Source organism: Hemicordylus capensis, chromosome 4, assembly GCF_027244095.1.
Source record: "Hemicordylus capensis ecotype Gifberg chromosome 4, rHemCap1.1.pri, whole genome shotgun sequence".
Classification (NCBI taxonomy): Eukaryota; Metazoa; Chordata; class Lepidosauria; order Squamata; family Cordylidae; genus Hemicordylus; species Hemicordylus capensis.
Genome location: NC_069660.1, coordinates 268,088,944 through 268,114,709, shown reverse-complemented (window position 1 = coordinate 268,114,709; position 25,766 = coordinate 268,088,944). Strand labels below are relative to the sequence as shown.

Below are 25,766 nucleotides of genomic sequence, written 5' to 3'. Positions count from 1 at the left end.
CTGGAGGTCTCCCATCTAGGTAAAAACTAGGTCCCACATCAAATTACTTTTAGCACAAGGCGTTCTCATACCATTCTGCTCAGTGGAGATGTTTTGCTTAGGTTACAGATGCAGGAATCACAACACACAATTTATATATTGTTTGCAGAAATGGCTCTGAGTGCCCAAACAACCTGGTCCAGGTCAAAATCTCACAAGCCAGCACTTGTATCAATCACTGTTTTGGAAACACGGACCTCTACAGGAAGTAAAGCCAATGACTATGCAATGGGTTGCATGACATATTACATGCAGAGCTAAAGTATATTTAACTGCCACATTGGTTAGATTAGTTGCTACTGACTATAGCAACAGGGTTCTTTTGTGAGCAAAGTTACAATGCAGGATGTTGAAAACAATATGCAAGACCAAACAACAAAAAATGATGCAGGCAACAAACATTTTAATGAGGTAGACAAAATGACACAAAACAAGGTATTTTTCATAGAAGAGAGAATACTTCCCGTCCCTCTTCCCTACAGCCCAAGTGAAAGGATGGGGAGCGAATTTCCTAAAGCAGGACTAAGGTATGATGAGCTGCATGATGTTGCAATATGAGCAAAGTTAAATGTGATGTAAAAACCAATGGCTAGGTGAAGAAGACTGTTAGCACTTGCATGCAGCAAAAGCTAGGCAATCTGCAATAGGCAGGATACAGACATTAGTCAAAATGGACCAGGTCATGCAATTATTTGGAAAGAAGCTGCTGAAGAGAATAATAAAGTGTGGATACCTGTGTGGATCATAGCTTCCTCCATCTTTATTTCCTGATATAGGAAAATACAAGAGTAACTTTTGTTAGTATTTAGATTTGGTAAAATCATTCACAATGTAGCTTTCCATGCACAGCATCTAAGTCCTAAAAAGAAATTTATTGTGTTATAATTAGGTAAAGTAGCAGTCCAATTAAGATACCCGGTAAGGAGTGTTCTAGAATCACTCTAAAATAGAAAAGGTAAAGGTGATAAAGTATAAGAGAGGGGGTATATTTATTGGTAAAAGAAGCACACACTCCACAGACTGAGAACTGAACTTTCCAGGGAAACATGACACAATTTCTGGTATATGGAAATGAAATTCAACATGCTTCAGATCACAGAAATACAAATATCACTCTTTGGGAGGGCTGAAATTGTGGCAGGGGGCGGACTTAAACATGGACTCAGATGTTCACTCTCCAGCGGGTTGGGGGCATAAGCTCCATCTGGCCTACAGGAAAACCAACCATGAGCAATATAGCAATATACACATAAAGGATGGCAGCCTCAGGTCTTGTCCAACCTTGAAAAAATGCCAAGTCAAAAGGAGGACTGGAATATCAGTTTACATTAATATTCTGAATGGCAAATCAAGAAGATGCATAAAATGAACAGGAACAACAAATATTAAGCTCTCATATTAAATTTCTAAAATGCGAAGTACCTGGACTCAAGCCCATGTGGAAGTTGCACGTTCCTATCCCAATTTCCAGATGTGTTCTGAGAGGCAACTGAAGTTATTTAGTGAAGGAAGTGACATTTGCATTGATGAATTCCTTCAGTGTACTGGATGTCTGAAGCAGCAACCTACTATATCTTATTGCAGGGGAATCTCAAAAACCTGAGTCCCCAGATTATAGTGGACAACTCTGATCACGCCAGCCACAATGGGCTTTTGGCCTTCTTGTCTGGGGATGGTGGGAATTGTTGTCCAACGATATCTGGAGAGCCATGTTTGAGAATCCCTGCCCTATTGAATTCTCACTTAGTAGGTTCAGAAGCACTTTTTCAGGGGACATAGCTGGCTACAGAAAAAAGGGATGATTGGCAACCCCTCCTTATATGAACAGATGTGTCTTTCATTTATAAAGCATACTTTATAACCTTACATGCACATGGAGCAAAGGCATGCTACCAAATTAATAATGCATGGGAAATAATTGAATGAAATTGCTTGCTTTTCTAATCATTATGCAATTATTCTGCTATTATCTCATTAATATCTTTATGCAGTGGAGTGTCTTATATAGTCATTGGTGCAAACCCTTGAAATATTTGGCTTAAAATACTGCTAAGCACCACATGCTGATTAAGCTTAAAGTGAAATTATAAAGAGGTTTCAGAAGCAGACTGATCCAGTCCTGGTAATAAGTTTTTTTTTAAAGTTCAGAGTTCTAAAGTAAGTTTTTGTTACCTGTGTCAAGTCCCTTAGGTCTTGGATTGCATTGCTTATAACCTTGACAACTTCGTAGCTCCATTAGCTGTATGTGTAACTGGTTCAATATGCCTCTTTCTACTGTGTGCACTGTATTGGTTAGCTGGGCACAGAAAGAAAGAAAAGTCATTTTATATGTGTCTGAATTTCCCAGGACACTAAAGATACAGTCCACAAGCAACTGAAGCCCACACACTTGCACTTCAGCCAAATTATGGCTACTTGTTACAGAACGTTTTGCAGTCATGGCAATTTTATTTCAAAACACACAAGCAAAGACCCATCCTTCCCCAGCTGCCACACATTCAGGGCTGGCCCAAGGGTTGGTGGCATCCCCTTCACCTATGCGGGCAGCACCTCCCATTGGGTGGGCTGTCCTTATTGCCTGCCTGCTTGCTTGCCTCACTGCTCCTACTGCTGGCCTGTTGTGGCATGCAATGTTATTATAACACACTGGCAGGCCAGTGGCAGGAACAGCAGGTGGAGGTGACAAGGAGAGCAAGTGGGTGGCCAGCAGAGATGGGCCATGGGGACATGACCCAGGTAGTTGATGCCTCTCCCCACTTGGCACCCTAGGCAACTGCCTAGTTCACCTAGTGGACGAGCCAGTCCTGCACACATCATCATTTGGAAGATTGTGATTTATGCATGCATGCATGCATCCTTCGTAACTGATACAAGGCAGCTGTACTTGGGCATCAGAATCCAAGTACAAAATGCCATGTAAAAATGGCCTATAGTCTTGTTGGCAAGCACAGTGGCTTATCTAACTAAAGGATGTTTCTGAATAGTTTTCAGAACAGACTTACCTGATAGGGATCAGTGTTCATGTCAAAGTATTCCAAGAATCCTGTAGCAAACTCACAGAAGAGGAAGTTGTGTGTTTCATTGACTGTTCGCAAACACCAGTAAGTGTTATTGTTTGAACTTGTACAAGCACAAAACGATCCCACTGTTGAAAGGGAGGGAGGGAAAATAATTTAAGCAAGCATTGTTGTGAACCTTTACGCTCTCCAATCCGGAAAGTATAATCCACACAGATAACAGCTTCCATGTACAGATTAGGGGTGTGCACAGAACCGTGGAGCTGCGGTTCGGCACTGGGGTGGGGGGTTCCATTAAGGGTGGGGGGGCTTTACTTACCCCTCCTGCGTTTTCCCAACTCCGGCACCGTATTTAGTGTAGAAATCCGGTGGCAGGATACCTCCTTGCCGCCCGCTTCAATCTCCGATTGGCTCCTCCGTGGTTAACAATCGGGCGGCAGGATACCTCCCTGCCACCCCCTTCAAGCCCTCTGCCGCCCCCTTCAATCCCGCTCTGCTTGCTCATTAGAAATGGGCGGCAGGACACCTCCCTGCCGCCCCTTTCCCTGCCGGGCTGCAAAAGGCGGAGCGGGATTGAAGGGGGCGGCAGGGGACTTGAAGGGGGCGGCAGGGAGGTATCCTGCCGCCGGATTTCTACACTAAATACGGCGCCGGAGTTGGGAAAACGCGGGAGGGGTAAGTAAAGCCCCCCCCACCCTAACCCTTCCGAATCGAACCGCCCTGTGTCTGGACTGGTCCGGAGGCCAGTAGAATCGCCTCCAAACCGGTCCGTGCACATCCCTAGTGCAGATCACTCTGCTGCACACAGTGTGATTAGAGCAGTGTTTCTTAAGGAGTGGGCTATGGAACACTGGCCAGTGTGCTGCATTGGGTCACTCCATTATGCACCAAGGGGGAAATGTTCCAAGGTGGAAATGCACCAACGGGGAAATGCTCCAAGGTGCATTATGGAATGAGAAAACTCTAGGAACTTTTCCTTCCTAGGGGGGCAGCTACAAATAAGAATGATCCCATCTTGCAGCCTTGTGCTAGGGGATAGGCCTTTGTCCCACTTCCCTCAGCACAGTTCCAAGGAGAGCCCCGATTGGTCAGGGTTAAGCAGAGGGCAGGGACCGCACACTGTTCGAGAAGCTCTCTCATTTCCTCTGCCTTTCTCAGCTTGGCTGGCTTTCCTCCCTCCCTTCGCTAGGCACAGAACAGGCTTTGGCTGGTCATCCTTTTGGGGGCTGAGTAGGAAGTTTTTTGCCCTCAGCATATTGGCTGTGCTGGGGGTCTTTTTTGCCTACTCCATTCTGTGTTTCCTAGTTTTAGCTAGTTAGGTCAGAGGCAGCTACAGTGCAGGCTGGGTGGAGGTGTAGATGGGTTTGAGATTGCTGAGCACACTTGGACAGTTTAAAAAAGGTAGATTGGTCAGTCGGTCCTTAGAGGCTTGGCAGCTCAGGGAATTAGATTCACCAGGAAACCTGCTTCAGGGCTTCATATACCTTAAAGGCTGCGTGGCTTGGGGGTGTGAAACCCTAGGAGTTGTCCTGACCCCGAGGGGTTGATAATGAGGGGGATGAAGTGGGCTTATCCCTCTTCTATCCTGAGTCAGGGTATGTCGCCTCTTTGGGGGCATGGGCAAGGACAGAAATGTCCTAAACTGGCCTTAGTCAGGCCTGCACTGCAGAGGGTGGAGTATGCTTTGCACAGTTCACTGACTGTACTACATCAATAAAGTTTTTGCCCCTTTTACCCAAGCCTATGGCATCTGCGTATGCCCTGGGACTGGGGACAATGAAGACTATGTGTGGAAGGGGAGTGCTGGAAGCACAGTGCACCCCATTTTTTCTTTTTTAATGCCTTGGGATGGAAGAGAGTGGAAAACACTGCACTCAAGGAAGTACTTTAGCAAAAAGATCTCTGCATCCAACACTTGGAAGCCGCACTATGTGTGACTTTCCAATATCTCATGTGCGCTGCTGGCACATGAGATATTGGAAATGGGCATTGCTAGGGTGGAAGGGACAGTTCCCATGCACCCCTTTCCCCCACTTAACAGGTGGTTAGCATTTACAATGGACAGTATCAGCAATCTTTAAGATAAAATTTTCTTGCATGAAGTCTGCAATAATTATTATACCTAAGGGGTGGCATCTAGTCTAGAGCTCTTTCAACAGAAACTCCTCCAGCTTAGACAACTCGGACAGGTAAAGGACATAAAATATACGGGAAATATTTCAGCCTTGTGGGCTCAATGGATTCATAGTATCTCCACAGCCCAGAAACTGAATCTTAACTACTAGTAATGATTTGCCCACAGCATCAAGCCTAATAACAATAAATATAGCACATGAGCTACTGTGCCAGAAATAATGATCAATGAGAGAGTATAGGACATAACATCCTATTAAATTTAGATTTCCCTGTATGAAATTAACATTTCAGAAATGCGTAACTTAAAACATTAAACAATCAGTTTTAAATTCAAAATCTGATTTGAATTAAGGTATGTGACTTTTTAAAAACACACACATCCATTTCTCTCCATCCATTCAGCACAAATGCTATTTAATGCTTGCATTTCCCCTGTTCAAATGTGGTCTAAAGCCTTCCAGTCCCATAAAAGCTCACATCCTCTCTTACTCCCATGAACATGTATCGGCTAGAAGTGATTCTCACAGTTCCAGAATGGTGCAGTCTGCCAGTGATTATTATCATGGGTGAAGCAAGTGAGTCCAGGAAGGCTGCATTCATCTCCTTTCTTTTGGCGCTTTTTCCCTTTCCTTCCCTTCTTTCTCCTGCGGTTCTCTTTGAAGAGCTGAAGCTTACCATCCACCTCTTGGGCTGCTTCCCTAGTAGAAAAGGCAAGGATTTTTAACAAGGTCATGCCCATAATGGTTTCATTTAGTCCTGAAATGAACTTACTGTACATGCAGATTCACATCTTTTCTGGAGCAAGGGGAGAACTGGTTAGTTTCAGGGTTGAATTTAGCCCAGGTGTGCCTGCTGCTGAAGTCCTCTTCTCTATGCGGTTTATTTGGATCTAGGACTATGCAATGCTGCAATGTGAATAGCCTACACGTTTAGGAGACCCTTCTCGTGAGAACCAGCCTAAACGTTACTCCTGTTGTGTAAATCACACAAACTGGAAAGAAGTTTTCAGGGGCCGCCACAGAGGAGGACTAACATCCAAACTGATTCTCAGACTTCTCTTCAGTTAGAAGGGAAAGCGGTGACTTTCCAACTTGCAACGTTAACTGCAGTTACATAATTTGAGACGTTGTAATGCATATTCCAAAGCCATACAGCTACCAAGGGGTGGCGTGTACCAGGATAGCCATAAAAGGAGGTTAGGCTGCTTAGGTTGTTCCACAATGCTCTCGCTTAAGGTGAGCTTACATGATTTACAAGAGAGAAATGTCAACATGTTGACATTATTTTCCTGTTATGATGTGTTCCTGTGAACGTATCACTGGCTTATGCCTATATTTAATGATCATTTGGGGATGGAATAGGATTCTTCCTCAAGAACGAGTGCACTTTTTACAAAATGTTCTTAAACAAAATTCTGAAACACATGATTTATTTACTGATGATAGGAGCAGGGAGCCCACAAGTCCCAGGGAAACATATGAAGATGATTACTGAGTCAGACCACTGGTCATCTGTTCCATATTGTTTACACTGACTGGAAGCAACTCCATGGTTCCAAACAGAGAAGGTTCTTTCCCAACCCTACCATAAAGATACCAGCAATTGAGCCTGGGGCCTTCTGTATGCAAATCACGTGCTCCACCATCGAGTAATGGCCCCATTTCCCATGGGTGCAAGCCCTGTTGAAGAGCATTATGGTGTTTGGGTGATCAGCATGACAGAGTACATAGAGGGACTTAAAGTCAAACAAATAATTCCATCTTTAAAATAAATAAGCTCCACACCATTAAATGAAAGTTTTATTGTTAACCTTCATCAGTAAATATGCCACCGAAACTTCATTCAGGCTGTCTGTAGCGGCTCTCTGAGTATATTCTGCGATGGTGACAAATTGCATTAAGGTGAGGGAAGAGAGGGGCTTACTTGAATGGATGGAGATGACTCGTCTTAAGCTTTTCTTGAACCTTCGCTCCCTTTTCTTGGCTGTAATAGCTGTAAGGAAATGTCATGACAAATAAGCTTTTGATTAAAAAAAGCCACTTAGAATAGATATATAGCTTTCATTTTAATTCTTTCTGTATCTGTACATAAATTGCACCATTACCTTCATCAGAAATATATTTTATGTCAAATTCTGTTATATGAAGAAATTCAGTTTATTGTTTAGCCTGAAGGCAATATAGCAAGCAATACTTATATTACCAAACACAAAAAGCTAAAATAAGAATAATGCAGTTAATGGATATAGTACAAAATCATGTTTTTAAAAAAGAAACAAAAAACAACACCACAGCCTCAACTTAGTAGGATTACTTATTTCAATTAGGGACATAGGAAGCTGCCATATACGGAGTCAGATTATTGGTCTATCTAGCTCAGTATTGTCTTCACAGACTGGCAGCAACTCCTCCAAGGTTGCAGGCAGGAATCGCTCTCAGCCCTATCTTGGAGAAGCCAGGGAGGGAACTCCATCCCCTGAGGGGAATATATTACAGTGCTCAAACTTATTTATTTATTCAATTTCTATGACGCCCTTCAAGAAATGGCTCAGGGACATTTTACACAAGGAAAAAATAAATGAATAAATAAGATGGATCTTACTTACACTTTTAGACTCCCGTTCATAGGCAACCAGGGCGGACTCTGCTTAGCTAAGGGGACAAGTCATGCTTGCTACCACAAAACCAGCTCTCCTCGCCCTTATGACAGAAACATGTTCTAGCAGTGTGCATGGACCAAAATTTGTGGTTCGGTTCAAATTTGGATTGAATTTGAGCTTAATCGCTGGTCTGCAAAACGGTTCAGTCAAACCGACCGACCGGTCTGTTCGAACGAACTGGCTCAGCAGTTTGAGGGGCTATGCTTGTAAAGGGGAATCTGGTAAGAACTGCAAGCAAAAGAGAATCCTGGCTTTAAAGGGCTTCTAAAGAGTAGCCAGGGATCGGGGTGATGAGAGGGTACCTTTAAAAGTAGGGCACTTACCACCTAGTCCAGCTACTGCTGCTGCTGCAGCCGTCACACCTCAAACCCCCAGCACTGCCCGAAGCAGACCACCTGTGTGGTGGCATGGTTCTGGAACTGACCTAGCCTCCGCGGATGCAAAGAGGCCATTTACATGACCATAAAAATGGCCTCCGCGCATCCATGCAAATGGCCTCTGAACATCCATGGAAGCCAGGTCAGTTTTGGAATTGCACCACCGCCACATGGGCAGACTGCTGGGGGGAGCGCCAGGGTTTTGAGGAGCGGTGGCCACAGCAGCAGCTGGACTGAGCGGTAAGCACCTTACATATACTTTAAAAGGTGCCCTCTCACTGCCCCTCCCACCGGTCTCCCTTTAGAAACTTTTTAAAGCCAGGATTCCTCTTTGCTTGTAAAAGCGGAATCCTCACCGGATTCTCCTTTACAAGCATAGCCCCTTGAACCATCGAACCAATCTGTCGATTTGATCAGACACAGCCAACCTCTTCTGGAGGCTGGTCCAGTTTCTGATCCAACCACCAAACCGGCCTGGTTTGTGGCTGACCGGTTCGCTGTCAAATGGTTTATGCACACCCCTGATATAGTCCTCATACATACATCATCAACGTAATCCCAGAGCAAGAATGAGAATGAAAGTACCTGATATTTGCTAAAGGTTACAGCTTCTGTCTTTATGCTACATTCACTTTTGACCAAAAACCAAAGCTATGAATACTGTGGATTGGAAGTAATTATTCAGGTATCCAAGTATGCTGGTTTTCTAATTGAACATATAAACCTAAGAAGTTGCTTTCTCCTGAATCAGTCTATTGGTTCATCTTGCTCAGTCCTGTCTACATTGACTAGCAGCAACTCTTCAAATTTCATACTGCAAAAGGCGCCCTATGTGGAGTTGCCAGGGATTGAACCTGGAACCTTCTGAATGCAGAACACATGATCTACTGAAGGAAGTTAGATTATTATAGGATAACAATGGCTTGGGAGCCCAGCCTATAGAATATTGGCTAGGCCTCAGTTAGCATTTGTTTGGCTAAGCAGGCTTCAAGCATGTAAAGTGTACAGAAATATTTGCAATCAAACCATAATAGTATGGATAAATAGTTAAGCTAAGCTGACAGAAGGGGTGTACTGACCACAGGTTAAGAAAGTCTGGGGAAAGGTAGGAGAAATGAGGAACAGTAACTGAGTGAGAAGTCCAGAGAAGTTAGAAACAAACAACCTGGATATAAAAGGAAAGGGGCACATATTCTGTATCTGCTGCACATCTATAGTAGGGGTGTGCACGGAACCGCAGAGCTGCGGTCCGGCACTGTGGGGTGGGTTCCTTTAAGGGCGGGGAGGGTTTACTTACCCCCCCGCCACTTGCCCCCGTCCAGCGCGCGTATTTAATGTAATAATTGGGGCAGCAGGATACTTCCCTGCTGCCCCTTGTCCCTCTGCAATGCCGCCAGCTTTGACTCACAGTTTTGAAAATAAATTACTGCTGCCCAGTGCCAATAATGAAGTTGAAGAAGAAGCCGGCCTCCACTTCGGCGCCTCTCCGCCCGGCGGCTCCCCCAGGAGCCGCCGCCGCCTCCCAGCAGCCACTGAGAGCGGCTCTGCCATGGAGGACGCGCCGCGGCAACCCTCACTTCCGGCTACCATGCGACTTTCCCCCACATACAGAGTGGCTGCATTCTGCCACTCTGTATGCGGGGGAAGTCGCATGGAAGCCGGAAGTGAGGGTTGCATCACTTCCGGCTTCCATGCGACTTCCCCCGCATACAGAGTGGCAGAATGCAGCCACTCTGTATGTGGGGGAAAGTCGCATGGTAGCCGGAAGTGAGGGTTGCCGCGGCCCGTCCTCCATGGCAGAGCCGCTCTCAGTGGCTGCTGGGAGGCGGCGGCGGCTCCTGGGGGAGCCGCCGGGCGGAGAGGCGCCGAAGTGGAGGCCGGCTTCTTCTTCAACTTCATTATTGGCACTGGGCAGCAGTAATTTATTTTCAAAACTGTGAGTCAAAGCTGGCGGCATTGCAGAGGGACAAGGGGCAGCAGGGAAGTATCCTGCTGCCCCAATTATTACATTAAATACGCGCGCTGGACGGGGGCAAGTGGCGGGGGGGTAAGTAAACCCTCCCCGCCCTTAAAGGAACCCCCCCACCCGGACCCGGACCAGCCAGATCCGAACCGGTCTGGAAAGTCCGGAGGCCTTTACAATGGCTTCCAGACCGGTTCGGACACACCCCTAATCTATAGTAGGGATTGGTGAAGATAGATCAGACCCAAGTTTGTGATCAAGCAAACAGCTAGTTATCTACCGGAGAATCTGCGTGACTCATTAAAATGGGGAACTAGTGTGAATATACTCTGATTGTAAAGATGCAATACTATATTTCACTTGTTTGGCTTTTATGTGGAGCAAGTTTAAAAAAAAGCTTTGAAAACTATTTTGACTTGTTGATCAGCCACTTGAAGGAACCCTTAACCCAATGGTAAGGAAGAACAAATCTGGGCTCTTCCACAATTAAGGGAAAGGAGATTTTTCTCTGACACTTGCACTCGGCTATGGCACCATTCTAAACTGCATAGACGAGAAAGATAATTTCCCTTGCCTCCAGAGGCATAAGTACTATTGGGCAAGGGGAGACAGTTTTCTCCCGGCCCGCCACTCTAAAAGGCCCCCAGAGGCAAGTCACATGACCTCAACTCCCCAGTGATCAACCCCGATTCACCAGAGCCTGCCACCTGGCTGCCTGTGGTGTTCCTTCCTTCCAGATGGTATTCCTTCACGGCGTGCTCTCTCCCTCCTTTCCCCATCTCCTTTTTGCCTCAGCTCTCATTGGCTGGAGGGTGGACACATGACCATTATGTGTCAGAGCCCTCCTCCGCACCATTGTTTTGAGAGAGCTCTGCTATCTACTATATTCAGGCTGGTTTACTACTTATCTCTTCCCCTCTTTTTCCTCCCTCCCTTATTCTCCTTAGTGTGCAAGGCTGGGAAGGGTCTCTTATTGTTTCTTTATCTAAAAGCTAAACATTTTTTCTGTTTGATCAATTTGACCAATTGGCTCCATTTGATTTTTAGTTTATTTTACTTTTGTTTTTGCCAGTGCCACCACCCCGCTCCTATGGAGCCCGCTCATGCAGGGGACCTCTTAGGAACCTCCCTATCCGAGGGAAACTCCCCCAAACTAAAAAAGGAACCTAGCAAGCTGAAGCCCCACGATCTTCACTTGCGTGGTGGCAAGCGCTCACACTCTTTTCCCCTGGCTGATTCCTGCAGCATTCCTATCCCCGCCTCCTCCCTTACAACTTCTCATGAGCTGGGCACAGCTCTCGCTCCGGCAGAATGTGGGGTTTCCCCAAAGAAAGTGGCCAAGAAGGCCAAACATCTCAAAGGAGAGGGCTTGAAACCCTCCAAAAAGCTAAGGCAGTCGCAGGAGAAGCAAAAACGCTACAAGAAAAAGAGCAAGACTCTGGTGGCGAGCCTGAGCGGACGCCTCCTCCTGCAGGCGGTTTGCCAGCAAGAGATCAGAATTCACAGTGGTTGGGACGGGAAACTTATGTGCGCCCACGATAGCACAGACTGGCATACCACAGGGGGAGGGGGAGCCCAGTTCGCCGGTCATTCCTCCCGCATCCCAGTCAGCTACTCTGAATACTGCCAGCCCTGTTGTGCTAGAACAGCCCCCAACTCCTGCTGAGACTGTGAGTATAATCCCTCCTGTTGAGGATCAACAAGATATGCAAGTTCCCCCTGCTTTTCAGTTGTGGCTTCAAGATAACTTTTCAGTTCCCAACAGGTATGTAACACATGTTCTTCATAAAACTAAAGTGTGTGTGTGTTTTGCTCTTGCAAACAACTGTCTTAATTCACCTCTTTTCTTTGTAGCCAGTTTGGAATAATAACAGCGATAACAGTTTGGAATAATATTTGTATTTGCTGACTTTCAAACAAGTATGATCACAATAAAGTATTGTAGAAATGATAAGTGGAACATAGGAGTTCATAATGCTAATCTGCTAGCTATTTCAGAAGACTGCTTACAATCTCTCGTTTTCTATTTACTCAGCACATATTTATATGTGGCTTAAATGCTTTTGTGATTTTAAGTATAAAAGCAGGGAAGATACTTTACACCTTATAACTTTAGTTGGGATATGTGTAATGTGTGTGTGCAATGATTAAAGTTCTTCATTGATTCTGTTGTAGTTGGGTCTGCTGTTATTTACACCTTGTAACTAGTTGGAATAGTTAGCAGAGACATTGGCCAGGAGAAGGAGAGGAAGGCAGTGAGAGGCCCATTTTAATTTCTCGTCTCCCGACCCACTCCAACCTTGCTATGCCCCTGCTTACCTCTTTTTGCTACAGTCACATTCATCAGGTTTTCTTCTTTTTAGATGTCCTCTCACTTCTCTTAAATTCTTGATTTTATCTTGGAGAGCCTCAATCTACAAAGGGTTTTAAGAAGCAAGTTTAACAATTTTCTATCACACTTTTAAAGCACTTTACAATATTCTGTTAAGACAATAAAGTGGTAACTACCTTATAGATTGTCAACTGAAACCAAGAGTTAATTATTTTCCCAAGGCCTCCAGTGCATTTATGCTAAGCATGAACTTGAACTTTGATCTCCTGTATTCCATTACTCACTGATATATTTTGCTAGAGATTACAGTAAAATACCAGAACAGATCCTTAATGAAAGAAAAGGTTTTCTTGCCTCTTTGTCAATGTAAGCTTTGTGGTCTTTCCAGGCCCTGGCTGATTGGTATAGTTCCCTCTCACAGTGAATGGAGTCATTGGGAAGAATAAAACACCTACAAGGGCAAAAGAGGGAAAAGAAAATAGCATCTGTATAAGTAAGTTACTACAGCTGTGATGAAGGTAAACACAACTCAAACTGCTGTAGTTCCACCATCCCATAAATGCGAACAGGGCAATGCCTGCTGAATAACTCTTACTTCAGGGGAAATCAATGCAAAGGACTGGTGTATGGCTCATGGAGCATCATAACATTACCAGACAGACTGTAATATTCAGAAATGCACCTAGGTAATTTTGGCCTTTGGAGCCCGCCCCCCGTAAGTTAAGCATCATTCCCCTGCGTGCAACGTGTGCACACAAACACACCGTGACACACACAGTATTCTTAACACGTGGGTTCTTGAGGGCACCAATAGCAACTGAACTCACAAGAATGTAAGAATACAAAATAGGTATATTTATGCAAATATGCATTAGCAGAAACATTTCAATACACGACTTAACATATTTTCATCCCACATATTTATTTTCCCCCTCTGTCTCTAAAACACCCAACGCAGGTCGCAATCACACTGGGCTGCCCAGTGTAGCATGGGCTGGCAGCATGGCACGGCGACCACACCACCCAGGGCAGACTAAAGATTATTTGGGGAGCCCCGGGGGTGGGTGTGTGTGTGTGGAGGCCCTGGACTTCAGCCCCAAATCCAGGTGTAAGAGCACCTCTGGTAATACTGATCAGATAAAATGGTTAGACTGTTAACTGGAAGGGACCTTGGAGGTCTTCTAACTGGGCAGAAGACAGTGACAGTATCCCTGGCAGATATAAGCCTTAAGTTACATAACTCAGTAAGCTCACATGCATTCCATTACCCTTGCCCCTCCCCTCCCTTGGTTAGATCTGTACATGTTTAGAGAGCATGAACTTATATTTGCTTAAGTTACATTGCTCATAATAGCAAAAGTATCCCTACTTATGTGTCACTCTGACAGAGTCAGGCTGGCTAACAGTGTTGGTTCCATCAGCTAGCATTTCTTCTTCAGCAGCATCTTCTGAAGGCTCCTCTTCCTCACTGTAACTTCCATGCCGCTTCACCACACTTTTGGGCTGAAGGATATGCAGTTCCTCCTCCTCCTCCAGGTTTATATCATATATTTCCCCTTCAAATTCCACAGACAAGGAACGAGTTTGGCGAGTGTGAACAAATCGGGGTTTGTATTCTGTGTTGTAAAAAGAACACAGTCACCTCATTAAATAATGAAACAATGTACTTGTCGGAAATAAGAAGGTAATGCTTCAGACTTATGCAGGACAGCAAGTGGTAGTAAATCATGGTGATTTCACTAGACACCTCCTGAGTCTGAACAATCAATTTAAACACACATTACTATCATTACTACTACTACTTACATAAAGCTTTTCAACAACAACAACAAAAAGAGTTCTCAAAGTGGTTCACACAGAAAAATAATAATAAGAAAACGGTCCACTGTCCCAAAGGGCTCATAGTTTAAAAAGAAACACAAGGTAGACAACAGCAGCAACCACTGGAGGGAAGTTGTGATGGGGTTGAATAGGGCTAGGTTGCTTAACCTCTGCTAAAGAATATAAAGAGAATACCACTTTTCCAATTAGCAGCAGCAGTTTCCAGTGGCCATAGCGTCATGGACGTGCAATTGCACAATACTACGCATAATGCTGCAGGTGTTGTTTTAGACTCCCACAACAGCTTGGGCAATTAAAACCACCTGCATTACTCTGCATGGAAGGTCAACCAATGCCTTCCTCAGCCCTGCACTGATCATTTCTCTGACCTCTAAAAACTAGCCCAAACAGGAAGGACTGTACCACTTCAGGCTGCAGAGAGGAGATGCAATTGCTCTCCTCTGCATGGAAAAAAACACCTCTGCAAGTAGAAGACTAGGACAGTTTTCTAGTCCAGTATTCTTTCTCCTGTGGTACTTTTCTGCTTGGGGGAAGCTTTTATCATAAATTTAAAAATGTTCATTTAGGGAGGGTAGTATCCCAAGAATACTTCTATGCATCTTTTCTAGCATACTACTGCATGACAATTACATACTTGCCAGTTTTAAGCATGAACTTTTTCTGTGATGCCCTATCCAGCAATGAATGAATTTCACCGCTCCCCCACTGCATATTCTTTTCTCCACTTGGCAGGACATTACAGGTTTACCCTGCTGTGGTTCAGCATGCACCGTAGTAAGTTGCCACTTGGTAAATAGTAGCCTGCATTTCAGCATTTGTCCCTCTAATACAACCAGCATATACAATTCCCAGTATGACAACTGTTTCATGTCAGAGTCCACTTGAGGGCACCATAGAAACACATTCTGAAAACAAGCTGGGCGGAAATTTCACTCTAACAGAAACTGGGATGTATTAAGGTACAGCGAGGTAAGGAACATCCTTGCATATGACGATGACGACAACAACAACAACAACAGTCTTTAGGCCAGAAAGCGAAATGGTGAATTGGGCCAGAATATGATTATAGCCATGGTGATTTAAATAATTAACTCCACAGGTTCTCTCTTTCCTCTGCACTAAAGTGTTGGCAGCCAAAAACATCAATGTAAGAACTGGCCTATCTAAATACAGCTTTTGATCGTTATAAATTTATAAGGCATCAGGTACTCTGCATTACAGCCACCTAATGGCACAGTGGGGAAGTAACTTGCCTAGGGAGCAAGAGGTTGCCGGTTCGATTCCCCACTGGTATGTCTCCCAGACTATGGGAAACACCTATATCGGGCAGCAGTGATATAGGAAAATGCTGAAAGGCATCACCTCATACTGCACGGGAGATGGCAATTGTAAACCCCTCCTGTATTCTACCAAATAAAACCCCAGGGCTCTGTGCTCGCCAGGAGTCAACACTGACTCGATGGCACAACTTTACCTTACCTTTACTCTGCATTAGAGATACATTTATTTAAAATATATACATCCTGATATAAAATAACTATTCAGTAGAAAAAGAACACAGAGGAAAATAACAGGATATCTTTTCTAGTAGATCTACAAGCCTTTAGACACATGCTGGGAACAAGCTTTTGAGTTTGGCAAAACCCTTCCTAAGGTTTAGGCAGTTGATAACACATTAAAGATCACTGAGCTCAGCCAGTTTAAAAGACAAAGGACATTCCAGAGGCACACTGCCCATTTAACTAAGATCAAAAAGACAAGAGGTTTCTGCTTATCTATGATGCGTGGTAAAAACCACATCAACCAGATTTAGGCTGCATACATAGGAGCAGAGGTGGATAGAAGCAGGGTTGCAGCAATGCCAGCTCGGCTTCCCCTGCATCCACTACTCCTGTACCAACATAGGCACATGGCTCCAGTTTGAAAACTGGTTGCTGCCCCACCAGTGTTCCCTGGAGTGCCTGCGTGGTTATTCAACCCAACGTTTGCTTAGGGGAGGAGAGACGGTCTTGTGGTAACAAGCATGAATTGTCCTTTTTGCTAAGCAGGTTTGCATTTGATTGGGAGACTACATGCGTGAGCACTGTAAGATATTCCCTTTAGGGGATGGGGCCCACTTTGGGAAAAGCAAAAAGGTTCCAAGTTCCTCCCTGGCATCATCTCCAAGATAGGGCTGAAAGAGACTCCTGCTTCCTTGGAGATGCTGCTGCCAGTCTGTGTAGACAATACTGAGCTAGATGGACCAATGGTCTGACTTGGTATAAGGCAGCAACTATGTTCCTAGTGCTTTATTGTTATTTTCTCTCTCTTTTGGATCGTATCTGCTCTCAGGGAAGGGGAGGAGAAGAGGTGGCTTCATGAAGCAGAAGGTAGGCAGACCCAGATATGATCTTGGTTCCTGGAGCATGTTCTAAGGCAGTGGTTCTCAACCTGGGTTCCTCCAGATGTTGCTGAACTACAACTCCCAGCACCCCCAGCCACATTGTAGTTCAGCAACATCTGGAAGAGCCCAGGTTGGGAACCCCTGGTCTAAGGGCACATGATATAGCCAGCTTGCTGAATTTAAGCAGGTCTTGGTGTGGTTGTGCCTGCTTGGGAGACCCATCTATGCCACCTTTGGGTATGGGGCCACAGCAAGGAGAGCTGATCTTTAGAAGCCCTTTAAAGCCAGGATTCTCTTTTGCTTGCAGTTCTTACCAGATTCCCCTTTACAAGCATAGCCCCTCAAACTGCTGAGCCAGTTCGTTCGAACAGACCGGTCGGTCGGTTTGACTGAACCGTTTTGCAGACCAGCGATTAAGCTCAAATTCAATCCAGATTTGAACCGAACCACAAATTTTGGTCCATGCACACTGCTAGAGCATGTTTCTATCATAAGGGCGAGGAGAGCTGGTTTTGTGGTAGCAAGCATGACTTGTCCCCTTAGCTAAGCAGGGTCTGCCCTGGTTACATAAGAAAGGGGGACTAGAAGTGTGAGCACTGTGAGGTGTTCCCCTTGGGATGGAGCTGCTCTGGGAAGAGCAAAAAGTTCCAGGTTCCCTCCCTGGCAGCATCTCCAAGATAGGGCTGAGAGCGATTCCTGCCTGCAACCTTGGAGAAGCCACTGCCAGTCTGTAAAGACAGTACTGAGCTACATAGACCAATGGTCTGACTCAGTATATGGCAACTTCCTGTGTTCCTATGAATGACATGGGTGAGTGAGGTGTCACAGCAGAGTTACTGCTGACAGTGGTAGCCCAAAGCATTGCAGTGTCTGTCATGCACCAAATGCTGCCTTGCCCCATACCCTTGGAAGGGGTCAACCAATCCTTACAAGCTTTGGAGGAGGGCAGGCAGAGGAGGAGGGAAAACCAGCTTCCTTTCTCCTCCTTGTGCTTCTGCAAGGTGTTCCTTGCAAAACGTCCCAAGGAACTGCTCCAATGGAGACAGCAGCGGACACCTTGCTGCTGAGGAGACCACCTGAAAGGACTGGTGAGATTATGTACATCTGTATACCTCATTCGAGTCCCAGGTTTTATTTATCTATTTATTTGTCTGTCAAATTTGTACACCGCTCCAAACTTTCATCTCTGGGTGTTTAACAACAACGTAAAACAAGTTAAAACAAGTTAAAAGTTATTGCTTTATAGGCAATAACCAGCACTTTGTATTTTGCCCAGAAACCTTCTGTCAGCAAAGGAGTGATGTGGTCTCTCCAAGATGAACCAGAGACCATCCTGGCTGCTGCATTCTGTACCAACTAGAGTTTCTGGACTACATACAAAGGCAGCCCCACAAAGAGTGCATTGCAGAAGTCAAGTCTGGAGGTTACCAGCATATGTACCACTGTTTTGAGGTCATTTATCTCAAGAAACAGGTGCAGCTGGCGTATCAGCTGAAGCGGATAGAAAGCTCCTCTGGCCACCGCCTCAACCTCATATACTAGGGAGAGGTGTGGATCCAGAAGTACTCCTAGACTGTGTACCTGTACCTTTTGGGGAAGTGTGACCCCATCTAGAACAGGTAGATCAAAATAGTCTCTGGAGTTCTGATCCCGCACAATAAGTACCTCCATCTTATCTGGATTCAGTTTATTCTCCCCCATTCAGCCCATTACTGTTTCCATGCAGGCATTTAGATAGGTTATGCCATCTCCTAATGATGTGGACATGGAGAAGTAGATCTGGGTGTCATCAGCATACTGATAACCAAAGGAGTATCTAGGGAAAATATCGCCTAGGGCAAACACTGAAATTGCGCCCCCTGTCCAAACATCTGACACCCATCTTTCAGATAACTTTACCATAATATCAGCTGAAAAATACAAGTCAAGCTCGTTAATCCTTTAAGAACTATTTAGCAGTGAACGTAGCCAGACCAAAAAATGCTGGGAAACTACACATTTCAGTATGCTGGGGCTCATGAAATACCCAAATTCTATGTGGAGGTGTACTTGGAAAACTAAACAGAAGTGCCTGTCTAATTCTCTACTATGCATTGTAGCATCACTGTTACATAAGTTGTAAAAATAAATGGAGAATTTGGCTTTTCCCAGATACTCTGAAAATAATTAAAGGATATGCAGAGTAAATTGTGTCCCTGCTTGGAATATATTCTAGTATTTCAGAAAGACAGTTAAAATGAGAGAAAGAGAGCAAGAAACTCCCAGTGGGCCTTAATACTAAGGATTTCACACTGATTCAAAGACAAACTCACCATTAATAGCCATATTATTAAGGCATCACATTTAACTCACTTATCACAAGAGGCAAACTAAGAGCAAATGAATACAATCCTAGCTCATAAGCTTCAGTTCAGTATTCACAAGCCCTGATTCTCTGTACACAGTGCCAAAATGAATATGTGTACAGTGACACACACACACACACACACACACACACACACACACACACACACACATATATATATATATAACCTGTAACCCCTTCGGGCGTCTTCCTAAAGTCTGGGGGGGGGTCTTAAAAAGTTCACCCTCCCCTGCTGGCCTCTAGGGCCTTGCGTGGACCATTTGAGCATGTGCAGTGGCCATTTTTAAAAAGAGTTTTTTTTAAAAAAAAAAAGGCCGCTTAAAACAAAATGGCCACTGCGCATGCTCAGATGGCATCTGCAAGGCCTGGCATGGCCTAGGGCCTCACAGAGGCCATTTGAGAATGCACGGTGGCCATTTTGTTTTCAGTGGCCATTTTAAAATATATATATATAAAATTGTGCCCCCCTTCAAGTGGCACCCGGGGCATGTGCCCAGCCTGCCCCACCATAGATACGCCCTGCTGATAACACCCAGCCCCAAATCCCCTGATGATCTCTTCCAGCGGTTTCATGTAGATATTAAAAAGCATTGAAGACAGTATGGAGCCCTGAGGGATGCCATACATAAGCTCAGATTTCAAAGAGCAACAGTCTCCATTTGACACCATCTGGAATCTGTCTGAGAGGTAGGAGCGGAACCACTGTAAGACAGTGCCCCCCCCCCACAACTCTCTTAGACGTTCCAGAAGGATACTTCAGTTGATAGTATTGAAAGCTGCCAAGAGATTCAAAAGGATCAACAGAGTCACACTTCCTCTGTCAATTCCCAACTGGAGATCATCCATCAGGCTGACCAAGGCAGTCTCCACCCCATCGCCTGCCCGAAAGCCAGTTTGAAAGGGTCTAGATAATCAGTTTCCTCCCAAACCGTCTGGTTTAGACAAGTGTTCATTTGTTATCAAAGTAAGTTACATATTTCCCTGGAGTTCCCACTATATCGTATTAGTAGTCTAGACTTAACAACTCTCAGTGCAAGAATTGCTTATGTGTAGGTTTCCCATATAACACACCACCAACTCTATCAATGCGCCAGCATCACATGAACCAACTTCTGATTTATTTTGTACCACTGCATTTTGTGATTAGGACACGCTGACTTATAATTTCTGCTGTGAACTTGCAGAGAGTTTGCTTCTCCAGACAGTAGAGTTTTGGCATTTAAAAGCAGCAAAACAAGATCTCGGACTTTGGCAAAAGCATTGGGGGCAAAACCATCACCTACTTTGTACACTGGGGTTTCTCATATAGGGTCTTTGATTTTTTCTCTGGGTCCTACTGCTACGGTAGTCAGTCTCTCCACAATCACATTGATTTTCTTTGCTGCTGTATCCCCGGGAATGGATGCTTCGAGTTCTCTTTCTGATGGCAAGAACATCACTGGACCCTTTACACTTGTGAATGCGAAGTTTGCCAGATGTGTCTTCAATGCACTGCCATTTCTGCAAGAAAATAAAAATGAAATCATCTGTTTGAATTTACTTCCGAAGTATCTTATCTAGTCCAAATTGATTCTGGGGGAAACATAGGAGTTGGTATCTAGTGATCTTTACCTACATTTCACATTCTTGAAATATTCCTTTAATTCTAGGCACACTTAATTTGTATGATATGTGAACAAAAAATACTATTAGTTACAGAAGATATATACATCAAGCAAATCTAGATTAAACCATTTTCAGGTTTATTTCTGGAGAAGGAGGGGATCAAATTCATTAAATTGTAGAATAAATCTCCAGAGTATTTTTCATGAGTCTTTAAACAAAAAAACCCTTTATTTTTCTTACTCCACTGTTGTATAGTAATTGGGCGCGGAGGAGAAGCTATACTAGTAAGAAAGAAGGAGATTAGATCAGGTAGAAACATCTTCAAAATAGGCATGATTTGGATGCCAGCCTTAGACTTATTTAAAAAGGAAAGCAACTTCCATGGAAATCAACAGGACTGGGGCCTAGGGCTATAGTTTGAAGACACATGATGCAGCCACCTTGCTTAAGCTAAGGAGGTCAGGGTCTCATCAGCACCTGGATGGAAACACCTCCCAGGAAACCTATGTGCACTGCTTTAAGTTCCAGCAAAGACAGACGGGATATACTGTAAATGTAATAAAGTATTTTGGATCATGATTGGTGCATAAAGGGCCCTTTGGGATATTATTTTTTCCTAAGTGATGAAGAAATGGCTAAAGACTGTGGTCTTCACTATATATAAGACTATCTTCAGCATGTTGTGTCATCTTTCTTTAGTTTAGTTCTTAAGATACAAGTATCACATCTGAACCATATGCCTGAAGAACTCACTGAACAGCTGATTCACAGGTTTATTTCTGGGTTTCTTTTGTCTCCTCCCAACCATTCAGTGAAGTAATGCAATGGCACATGCAAATGTATTGTGTAAACCTATGCACAATTACACTCTGTAGCAATTTATGCAATTGCAGTTGCTCCATAATCAGCTGAGTTTCCCGTGGAAAAGCAAGACAGAGTGAGTTTGTGGATTTGTTTATGAAAAGTAAAATACTTTGCAGTTACCTACAGATACCAAATTTTGCATAAATAATACTGCCACAAACCAGCTGAATGCACTACTTTTTACAATGGAATATGCTGGGTGAAAGATTTAGAACTTTTTTGTATATTTTAGAAGAAATTCTAAATATAATAATCACATTTTATCTGTTATTGTTTTTTTTACAGATCCTTAACACTCAATAATCAGATCAATAAATTAAAAATGAACATCATGCCCACAAATATACCACAATCTGTACTTCAGTGACCTAGGATGTCTGTTTTTACCTGAGAAGTTTGCCACAGCACTTCCCTCCTGCAACCAAAAGGGGGCTCTAGAGGTCTGGCCACAATTTAATTCTATGCAACTTAAGAGTTTTTCTCTTTTGTCAGGCTATGAAGTGGCTCAGAGTGAGGTGTTCCCAGAAAACACTGGTGTAAGAAATTTCATTCCCAAGCAGCCCAGTAATGCCTATACTCACTTGCTAGCCATCTGTCCACAACAACACAGTAGTTACTACATCCTTCACTCACAAAGCACTACCCACCCTTTCGATACAAAAGACCAAAAGTAGTGCATGTCCTCTCATGTGTGGGATAGTGAGACAGCCCCAGAGTTGTCATGGCAGTCATGAAGTTCTGGTTGCCCTCAATTCTGAGGCTACGTCCCGCATGGCTCAGACAGGAATCTGCTAGGCAAATGGATGGCTGATACTAGTAAAATCCCCATTCTCTCTTTCTGGCAAGGTATAAGTATTATAGATAGGTTGCCTGTCTCACAGGGTACCTTGTGATGGAGACCAAATCCACCCTGAGCTCCTTGGAGGATTTCAGATACTGATTACGGAATCGCAGCACAGCAACACCTCATTCTAGCCTAATGGGTGTTGAGCTGAGCTGAAGGGTATACATCTTGCTGTCAGAAAGTGATCTCTCCTTATAGATTTGACATACTCACAGCAATCCAGTTAAAGGGCAAAGGCTTAGAAACAATTACTAGTTTTCTAAGTGATTAAAGCAGTGAGTACACTTCTAGAAAAAACTTTGAAGGACAGGCATGTGTGGGATTTGTTATTCACTCTTGTTAAAAGTGAATAATTACCTATAAATGCCTGTCCTTTGACAAGGTTTTCCCCTTAAACAAGTGTGTGGGCTCTTCTGAAATAAGATTGCTTGCCCATCATAAACTACATTTCAAAAAAGATTTCATCAAAAGAAGGAATTTACAAATAGATGGAGTGAGAAGAAAGGCTGAAGAATCACTGCATTTTAAAGTACCTTCTGTTTTTGCTCTATGTATCTTAAAAATCGCCAACAGTTAACTGAAACAAAGATTTAAAACATAGCACCATTTTTCTTGTAATGGAAGTGATTCTTTCACCTCTTCTATGAGCTGTTATGTAAACCAAACAATCCAGAGAACCACATTTTTGACATAAGGTGACAATTTATTTCAAGACTGCTGTATCTTACTTACTTAAAGAACTTGAGAGCTTTTTTTGTTTTTGTTTTTAATTTCTTGATTTTTGCATTTATTATCCACTCTTTCTCCAAACAGCCCAGAGCAGTACATGGTTATGTTTTTTCTCAAGACCACCCTGTGAGGTTAAGGCTGAGAGACAAATGACTGGCCACCCAGTGTCACCCAGTAAGTTTCATGCAAGAATGGAGATTTGAATTCTGGTCTCCTTGGTCCTAGCTGAACACTCCAACCACTACACCACACTTTAAAAATAAAAAAGTAAAAAAACTTTTCAACAGCCTGATCCTATTGACCAATTTTAGCCATTGCCGTGCAAACCAAAGTTCTGGCATCCACAGTCATAGCAGCACACATTACTTAGCCATAAGAGAGAAGCACCTTATCATTAAGAAGCATTGAAGTTTTCTCTCCCAGATGATTTCATGGATTGAGCTAATCAAGAATCAGTCTTGTAGACAGCTGTTACACTGAGTATACAGTTTCAACCTTAACATCTTTTTTTCACTAAAGCAAAATTCCATAGTGAAGACATTTAAAAACCCACATAATCTTGACTTTTATTTATTGTTGTGTCACAGCCACAAATTCATCTGGCATCCCACAGTTCACTTCACCCTTCTAGGGCTTAGCAAGCCAAGGAACTCAATCAGGGTCCGAGGAGAAGGCCCAGCCAAAGATCAAGAGCCAGCCAGACACTAGCCACTGCATACTACCCTGCTCTCTCTCTAAATAAAGGAGCAGGAGACAGGGCTTCTAGCTTGAATCTTCTTTAGAAGAAAGTGTGTGCGTTCACACACCAGCCAAACCTATCCTGAAGTGCACAAATTGGGCTTTGCCTTGTGAATTCTAGCTTATCTTGGTATATTTCTGGGTTTTTAAAATGCTAGTTTTAAGCTACTTTTTTCTGAAAACACCGGATAGGGAGAGGCACTGACGTAGAACCATTAGCATGATAAGAGGGATACTCTCTTTAGAAATGCAGATATAGCTCTTTAGTAATCTCTCTCTCTCTCCCCGCCCCCATTGGCTAGAAGGAAAACATGGGGGCATGCCATGTGAACTTACAAAAACAAAAAGCAAGAGCAGAGGGGAGGGGCTGCTTCCCTCAATGCCCCGAATGTGATTCGAAATGGTTTTGCTCAAGATTTACCCCACAGCATAAAGCCATGTGCAAATAACTTCCTGCAGTTCCTGCTTGGCCTTGTTGCTACCTTTGGAAGCTCTGCCCTCCATTAGCAGCTCACCTACCAACCAAACAGAAGTATCAGGTTTCAAGTTTCAAGAGCAAGAGATTAGAACCCCTGCTAACTTGGCAAAGAGGCACCTTTTAACATGGTGATTCTCTTTTATTTGGCAGAGGGATTCTCTTTTATTTGGCAGAACCACTTTTACTGGCTCTATCCACCCCCAGCACAGTACCTCCAGTGACTGTTGCTGGTGTCTATCTTGTGTTTCTGTTTAGATTGTGAGCCCTTTGGGGACAGGAGCCATCTTATTTATTTGTTATTTCTCTGTGTAAACTGCCCTGAGCTATTTTTGGAGGGACAGTAGAGAAATCGAATAAATAAATAAATAAAATAAGGAATCCCTGCTACTTCCAGTCTTCCTACCTGAAATTATTCACACAAACTGAGCCATCGGAAAGACGCCTGAACAGCCTTCCCCAGGAGCAGCCAAGAGAACTAGTGGCGAGACACACCATCCTGCAAAGACTTGCAATAAACCTTGAGAGGCAGATTATGACACCCTTCACTGACTGGTTTTGTCAGAGTGTTAATAGAGCTTTACATTCATCATCATTAAAGTGCAGTAAATGCCCAGTTTAAGTATTTAAAGTGAACACTGTTTACCTAATATGCTGTGACAGCTTTAGACAGCCGCCAAAGCCTCATGTGATGAGGAAATTAATTACACAGTCTACGAAAGATGCCTCAACAGTAGGCATGCTTAGAAGTTACAGAAGCCCTGGCAGCTGGCAATTTAAGTTTTAAATGTGCTGGCAAGGTTGATCACCAAGACATAAAAAGGGCAATCTAGAATTAAGAACTTTTTCCCATTTGATTTCAGTGAGATTTAAGTGTGCTCAGCTTTGTGTTTTGTTTTGTTTTCCAGGACACCAAGCACAATGCAGACAGAACAAATAATGTAGCAATAGTTGCCACCGCAGCCTACCCAAGCCTTAGTCAGACATTACATTTTACATATGTTTAGTTTCTGTAAATGTTTGTGAGAGAATGACTGGACATGTATTCATTTTAGAAGTGAATCTGGGTACAGTCCCTCTCAAATGCAGGGCTAAGTGTACTGCTGTATGTATGCAAATGCAGGGCGAACTAAATGCTGTACATACATATTCAACATAATGCATTAATAACTGTACATGTGTACAGAGCTGCACATGCATTCACAGTACACAGATTGATGAACATAATGTGTGAACAGGGTTTCAAGACGTTTACCCTAAATGTGGATGCTCTAGGTCTGCTTTATCAATGTGGGTCTTCTAACAAATGTTCTCCCCTAGACTGGCCAATATGACACATCCTTTTTCTGAAGCTATGTTAAACCTGTGTCTTCACACTCGCATTTTTGTAAGTTAGTG

General features: G+C 43.8%; 1 protein-coding gene across 14 annotated transcripts in view; it reads right to left on the bottom strand.

Annotated features, from left to right (window-relative positions):
- Nucleotides 1-25,766, bottom strand: part of SULF1 (sulfatase 1) — a 198,483-nt gene that overhangs the window by 7,304 nt on the left and 165,413 nt on the right. For 13 of the 14 annotated variants that reach the window (XM_053250517.1, XM_053250522.1, XM_053250520.1 and 10 more), the window contains 8 exons: nt 20,397-20,613; nt 13,893-14,139; nt 12,878-12,974; nt 12,511-12,605; nt 7,116-7,184; nt 5,718-5,890; nt 3,042-3,184; nt 2,212-2,335 (listed from right to left, as the gene is read on the bottom strand). In XM_053250517.1, the coding sequence (XP_053106492.1) occupies nt 2,212-2,335; nt 3,042-3,184; nt 5,718-5,890; nt 7,116-7,184; nt 12,511-12,605; nt 12,878-12,974; nt 13,893-14,139; nt 20,397-20,613 (1,165 nt within the window). Of the gene's footprint in view, nt 1-772; nt 807-2,211; nt 2,336-3,041; nt 3,185-5,717; nt 5,891-7,115; nt 7,185-12,510; nt 12,606-12,877; nt 12,975-13,892; nt 14,140-20,396; nt 20,614-25,766 lie in introns of all 14 variants that reach the window. The other variant, XM_053250527.1, reaches the window with a different exon arrangement.